The following is a 7,597-nucleotide window of genomic DNA, read 5'->3' as shown; positions in this document are numbered from 1 at the left end:
AAATATTTCCATAAGATTTATTTTTTCAAAAAATATCTTATGTATCTACAATGTATGAACATTGTACAGAATTAAATATAATTTTATTTTGTATATTTAAAATTATTTAAATTTTGAAAGTGTTTATTTTATTTATTAAAATAAAAAGATGCAATTATGTTAAAAATGTATTATAATATAATAATGTTAGAAATGTATTATATTTATTTTTAATTTTTATATGTATATATATGATTTATATAAATTTATATTATATAATCTATATGTACATTAAAATTTAATCAATTATTTATCTAATTATTTATATATATATATAAAAATAAATTCAGTTTAGATAAAATTCAGTTTAAAACGTTATATATATATAATGTTTTCTACTCAAATATAATTATAATAAAAATTTTCAATTATAATTATAAATTAGAATTCATAAAACAAAGAATATTATACAAAAAAAATATTGGAATTTAATCCTTTATATCCTTATATAATGTTTTTCATATTTATTGTTTATCCTTCATATATGCAAGAAATAAATTTAAAATTTGATTTTGATTTTAAATTTTAAAAATAATTTAATTTTGTAAAAAAAATTTTTCAAACATCGCGCTGTGTTTACCGAATGTTACATTTGTCATGCGCATTAAAAAATAAAATCTATACTAACTTCTCAAGACATGATATAGTCAGCACGTATCAGTGATTCCACTCATTGTTTCTTCCTTCTACTCAAATCGCATTCTTCAGTGTTTGTGCTATAAAGAGAGTAACGTGCGTGAGGATGTAGTTTTCTTTCTATACTTATATATTAATTATACATTCACGTTCTACTGCAGTGACAGTAACTGTGAAATAAATTTCAAATTTTTATATAATTTTCATAATAATTAAAAAATATTTTTTAAAATATTGGAGTTATATGTTGTATTTAAGATTACTTACAAATAGTGAAAGTTGTTCATGTCTTTGACCTAATTCAATCTTTTATGTCTCTTGGACATAATATATATTTATTACATTCCAAAATAAGATAGAAATTTATAATAATAAAATAATTTAATAATAATTATTGTTGATAATATTGTATTAATAATTAATAATATACAAAAAAAAATTTAAATTGCGATAATGACGAGTATGGATGCACGTGACGTAATCCGAGTTGGATCTCGAAAAAGCGAGGTAAATATACGAATAAACTAATTTTTTACCTAAAACGAGAAAGTATAATTATATAATATATTTTTTTAATTCACTATTATTTAACATTATAATTTTTATAATTTTATAATCAAACGTGACAATTAAATAAATATACATTACGATTATTTTAAGAATATAAAAGAAATAAAAAAAAAATATTTTTTCTATAATTATATTACAAAATATATAAATTTTCTTTAATTTATTTAAAAAGTAGTAAATCATATTTTATTTAAAAATAACATATGATTTGTATAATGACTGACGACTGACAATTATTATTCTACATTAGTCAGCAATTTTGATATTGCATCTATTATTTTTTTATTAAAAAAAAAAAACAAATTTTCATTTCATATTTAATAAATATTACATGATTTCCTATAGTAATTATGTTTTATAAAAAAAATATAATAAAATTATATATTTAATATATATACATTTTGTAATATACTTTAATAATTACTATAATTTTTTAGTTGGCTCTGAAGCAAACAAAATATGTAATAGAATGTTTAAAAGAATATCATCCAACAAAAGAATTTCAAATAAGTAAGTAAAACTATACATAAAATTTATTTTAAAAAATTGTCTTTATTTGTTATATTATACTTATTAATTATTAATTATTTGTTCATTATAAATATTTAAATATTATATAATATTTTATATATCATTAATATACATGTTTTTTATTATATAATTGTCAATAAATAATAATATATAAATATTCTTATGTAATATATAAACTATATATATAATATTTAAACTTATATAACTTATATAAAATACCTTTATAATTTTCTGAATGTATATTTATATTAAAATTATTTAAAGTTTTTAATTAATTTTTGAATAAAAAGTTATGAAGTTATATATTTAATTTTTAGTTACAATGTCTACCAAAGGAGATAAAATTTTAGATAAATCTTTACCCAAAATTGGAGAAAAATCTCTATTTACAGAAGAATTAGAACTTGCCCTTGAAAGTGGACGTGTTGATTTTGTGGTACATTCATTAAAAGATTTACCTACATCATTACCAGAAGGAATGGCTTTAGGTGCAATATTAAAGTGCGTATAAAACTAAATTATGAAATAAGTTAAAACAAATATAATATTTTATTCTTATTTTAGAATAATGATTTATATATCTAAAATTTAAATTTATGATAAAATTATCAAATTCACGAAAAAATATATCGTATATAAAATGCATATTATTTATATAAAATTATTTTGACTAAATTTTATTAAATACAGAATACTTTTATATATTTTTATTTTATTTTTTTTACTTAAAAAAATTGAAAATCAAAGAAGACATATTATAAATTTATATTATATTATAAATTTAAAAAAATAATTGATTAAAAATTATTTTTAAATTATTTAATTAAATATTAATATTAATATAATATAATATTATTAATAAAATATTATTTTTTATTTCAATAAAAGACATTTATTAAATCTCAAGAAAATCTTTCAAAAAATAAAATAATTAAAAACTATTATATTTAATTGCTTTAATTAAAAATAATATTTTTATAAATATTAATATAAATTTATAACTAATTTAAAATTAATTTATAATTTTAGTTTAATTATTATCAAAATAATTAAAAAATTATATATTATTGATAATCATTATCAATGCTAGAAGTAAATTATATGTTAAAAATCATGTTAACTGTTATAATTTTTGTATTAAAACTGTTTTCAAAGTAATATGTTATATATAAGATTTAAATTAAATATTTAAAATGAGAATTGAATATAATAATATTTTTACAAATTTTTTAATATTTTATTTAAAAATTGATAAGTATATTTAGTATAAATATTTTTACAGGCGCGAAGATCCACGTGATGCAGTTGTTATGTCTAAAAAGTATAAAAATAAGACATTATCTACCTTACCAGAAGGTAGTGTAATTGGTACTAGTTCATTACGTAGATCAGCTCAATTAGCTAGGAATATGCCACATTTAAAAGTGGAAAATATTCGTGGTAATTTAAATACTAGATTAAGAAAATTAGATGATGAAAATGGACCCTTTGCAGCAATTATTTTGGCTGCTGCTGGTTTAAAAAGAATGAATTGGGAAAATAGAATAAGTCAAGTAATTTTCATTACAAGTTTATATAAAATTTTTATATAAATTTTTTTTTATTTTTCTTTTCTTTTTAACATCCATAGCTATTAGAACCAGAAGAAGTATTATATGCTGTTGGTCAAGGTGCATTAGGAGTAGAATGTCGAGAGACAGATTGGAAAATATTGTCTCTTTTAGAACCATTATATGATGTAGAAACAACTTTAAGATGTGTATGTGAACGTTCATTTCTGAAAACATTAGGTGGAGGATGTTCAGCACCAGTTGCTGTTTCTTCAACCTTAAAAAACAAAATTCTTACTGTTACTGGTGCTGTGTGGTCTTTAGATGGACAAAAATTTATCAAAGATACTTCTAAAAGTAAATTGTATATACCTGATGATGATGGAGAACCTCCAAAGTAAGTAAATATAATTAAAATTTTATAAATTAAAATTAGTACACAAATATTATTCATATAATGTTCACAACAGGAAATGTCCATATCGAGAACCGCAACTTTACTGTAGTGTAGCACCTGGCAAAGTAAGCAATTTAAGTCTTTTGGGTGCTGAACAACTCGGTAAAGATCTTGGGAAAAATCTTATAGAAAAAAATGCTTTAGATGTTATGGCAGAAGCAAGAAATGAAATTTTAAATTCAAAATAGCTAATAATAGTTATGAAAAAATATAAAAATTAGTTTTTCTTGATGATGAAAACAAAATTTAGGAATTCACATTTAAAGATTTTTAATATTTTCATAATTAATTAATATGAAAAAAGTACAAAAAATACTTATAAAACTTATAAAAATTCTAGTTCATTTTATCACAATTTAAAATTATTGTTTATTATATCGTTTAATTTACAATCTTTATTTTAATAAGTTTATTTATAATATATTCTGATTTTATTCCATTTGTTGTTTCATAAATAAAAAATTGTATACAGACTTTATTATATATATATGTGATTAAACGCAATTTAAAATAAAAGCTATACACTGCCGTATTATAATTTAAAAATCATATAAAATATTATTGTCCTATGCATAATAATTTATAATGTTTCATATTTTTAAATAAAATTATGAATGCAATATATCATATATGAAGCTTCATAATTCATGTATATAAATATCTATTTTCTTAAAACAGATGTCATTATCAAGAAAACTAATTATATAAAATATATTAATATAAATATTATAGTGAAATAAAAATTTATAAAATATTATATCATAAAGAAAAATATATAAAATTTTTTTTTTATATTTTAATAGTATGATAATAATAATGTATAATTGTACAATATTTTTATATTGAGTAAAATGAGTAAATTTGTTTCAAGTAAATGATCATTGCACTTATATGATAAAGTAATATATCATCTATTACTTTTATTATTTTTATTATGGAGATTATATCTTTGATATTTTATTGTTTTTTTTTATTTTTATTCATTATGCCGATTTGTCATTTATCTCAGGAATACAGAATATAGAAATGTTTCTGATAATTATTTCATGGATATAAAAGAATATAAAAATCTTAATAGATCAATTATTTATTAAATTAATTAATTTAAAAATTATTAATTATTAATAGATCGTTATAAAAAAAATTTATAAATCATACATAAATATTTGTAAAATTTTATATATTTTACGTGTTATTATAAATTTTAAAGAATTAAAGGATATAAAAAAATTATATATTATATTTTATTTCATTCAAAGGAAAAATATTCAATAATTAATAATTTTTTATCATATTTTTTTTATAATATATTTAATATGATCTTTTTGTTAATGATTATATTCATATAAAATAGTTCATATAGAAGTTTATTATATTCATGTAAAATATTTTCATGGAAAAGATTTATGAATTTTTTTTTATTAATAACATTTATTTATCTTTGCATGATACAGTTTTTTTTTTTAAGAAAAACAGTTTTTATTTGATACTAAGATATAAACAGATTCTTTCTTATTGCCTCTTGTTTAATATAAGAATAGAACATTTTTTTATACAAAAAATAATTATAAAGTGTTTAGTATGCTAGTGAGTACCGTTGAAAATAATGTCATGTACATATGCTTATAATGATACATCTATTATAAGGACATTAATTTTATATTCACAAGATAGAATACATATTTGCATAATTTTTTTTTTTGTGCAAATTCTATAAAATATATTCATTATGAATATATAGTCAATAGTATTTTTTTATTTATTTATAAATGTTTCTAGGAAATAACGTATTATTTAAGATCACATTTCACATGAATTCCTTAATAGGGGAGCATAGTATTTAACATATTATAACAATTAATACATAAAATTATTTTGAAACTTCTATAAGATTAAATATATTAGTTTCCAGAACAAGATCAATTTACTCTTTAATTATTTTTCCACTTCTGCTCACTCTTAAAATTGTGAAACATTTAACAAATATGAATAATTTATTGTAGTCATATATGTAAAGAGATATAAAGAAAATCTTGTATGACTAGAGATCTTTCTAGATTATGTTATATATATATTATACATATATATATATATATATATATGTATATGTATATTGCTGCCACTTTAAATAACACATATTTTATTTGCACAGTATAACTTAATATGGCAGTCACAATTTTAAAAATAGCTAATAAAAATTTTTAAATAGATTGTATTTAGAAATTAATACAAAAATTTCTTCCATTTATAATTTAAATGCATATAAGTGAATCATGTTTTTCATTGATAATATATAATTACCAAGGATTATATGGAAGTTTAGATGAGGAGACCAAGATATATAATTAAAAAGCTTGACCAAATTAAAGTTATGCAAATGATCTACATCATCAAAAAAAAAAAAAAACATACATTTTCTACTAATAGTTAAATTTTATTTTGAATTATTCAACGCAATTTGTATAGTACTTTACTCAACATCTTCCTCAGCCATTGCAATTTGTGTTGATAATTTCTGTAACAATAAATGAGAAAAAAAATCTTTTATTTTGTCTTATTAAAAAATTATATTTAATTACATACCTGACTAATAGGTTGTAATCGTTGTAATAAAAGGTGAAAAATTTGTGGTGGCAGTGTTTTCTGAAGAACTTGTAACAATTGTGCTGGCTGTCCACATACTGCAACTGCATTTCCTAAATGTTCAACTGCTCCTTCTATATCACCACATGAAAGCATTTCTTCTCCTAATTGCACCTTTAAAATTCATTAAATATAATAGATATATATATATATTATAACAACTAAACTATTAACTTTTTATATTAATTAAAATATAATATTAACCTCTTGTAGGAAAAATCTTTGTACAACTTCATGATCTTTTAAATCTTGAATCTTTGAAGTAGCATTCTGTGCTTGTTTTTTTGCTTTTCTACCTGTAATTATGAAATAATAATACTATTTAATATATAATATCAATATATCAATTTTATTGAATAATATTGAACAATGAATAGTATTGAACAATTATTTTACTTTTTAAATAAATAAAAAAATTTTTAAATATAATTTACTATAAAATTTAACAAAAAATAAAAATATGATTTTTAAAAATAATTATTTTTTATTAATAATTATTATTGAAACAATTAAATTTTACATGAGTTTTTTATATAAACCATGAATAAAATAAAAAAGACATAGTTCATAAAAATTAGCTATATGAGAACAGTATAGTTTAGACTTACGTTCACGCAATTTCTTTTTGAAATCAGGATCACTACGACGCTTTTGATCAAAGTAAAAGCAATATCCAACAAATATTCCAGCTATACCAACAGCAATACCCACTGCAGCCTTTGAAATCATGGTCATTCTAATAGAGAAATTTATATTTTATAATGACGAAATTTACAAACTCCTCGTTGCACATAGGCCACCCTAGAAAAGGCTGCGTCTGCTATCAAACGTGCGGAATATAGGAACAGAAACAGTATTTCAATATATATTTCAGACTGATGCATTGATATTAAAAAATTCCCTAGATTCATTAATATTTTCATCAAAATATATTTTTTCAGTCAAATATACATATATTTTTACACTATTTTATCATATTTTATATATGATTTTTCATTTTTTGAAAATTTATTGCATATGTAAATAAATATATTAATATTTAATATATATGTAAATTATAACAATGAATAAAGATTCATCGTATACTAAATCTATAAAATATTAAAATGCTAAAGATTATTAAAAACTAATTTTATAATTTTATATAATATTATATATATATATATATATA

The 7,597-nt window shown here is 18.8% G+C and overlaps 2 protein-coding genes across 2 annotated transcripts; one reads left to right on the top strand and one right to left on the bottom strand.

Annotated features, from left to right (window-relative positions):
* The first annotated feature begins 707 nt into the window (after positions 1-707).
* On the top strand, positions 708-4,256 carry LOC102675920 (porphobilinogen deaminase). The gene is made up of 6 exons (XM_006620720.2): positions 708-1,182; positions 1,683-1,755; positions 2,094-2,277; positions 3,059-3,329; positions 3,407-3,723; positions 3,797-4,256. The coding sequence occupies exons 1-6, from the start codon at positions 1,129-1,131 to the stop codon at positions 3,969-3,971; spliced, it is 1,074 nt and encodes a 357-aa protein (XP_006620783.1). The 5' UTR covers positions 708-1,128; the 3' UTR covers positions 3,972-4,256.
* Positions 4,257-5,727: 1,471 nt separating this feature from the next.
* Positions 5,728-7,289, bottom strand: LOC102675784 (mitochondrial import receptor subunit TOM20 homolog). Its single transcript, XM_006620719.2, has 4 exons — positions 7,035-7,289; positions 6,631-6,722; positions 6,367-6,540; positions 5,728-6,298 (listed from the first exon to the last, which is right to left on the bottom strand). Exons 1-4 carry the CDS (start codon positions 7,159-7,161, stop codon positions 6,254-6,256), a joined length of 438 nt encoding a protein of 145 aa, XP_006620782.1. The 5' UTR covers positions 7,162-7,289; the 3' UTR covers positions 5,728-6,253.
* Positions 7,290-7,597: the final 308 nt, after the last annotated feature.

Source organism: Apis dorsata, unplaced genomic scaffold (genome assembly GCF_000469605.1).
Source record: "Apis dorsata unplaced genomic scaffold, Apis dorsata 1.3 scaffold_527, whole genome shotgun sequence".
Taxonomy (NCBI): Eukaryota; Metazoa; Arthropoda; class Insecta; order Hymenoptera; family Apidae; genus Apis; species Apis dorsata.
The sequence above is the reverse complement of the archived record's forward strand: the minus strand, read 5'-3'. Positions and strand labels throughout refer to the sequence as shown.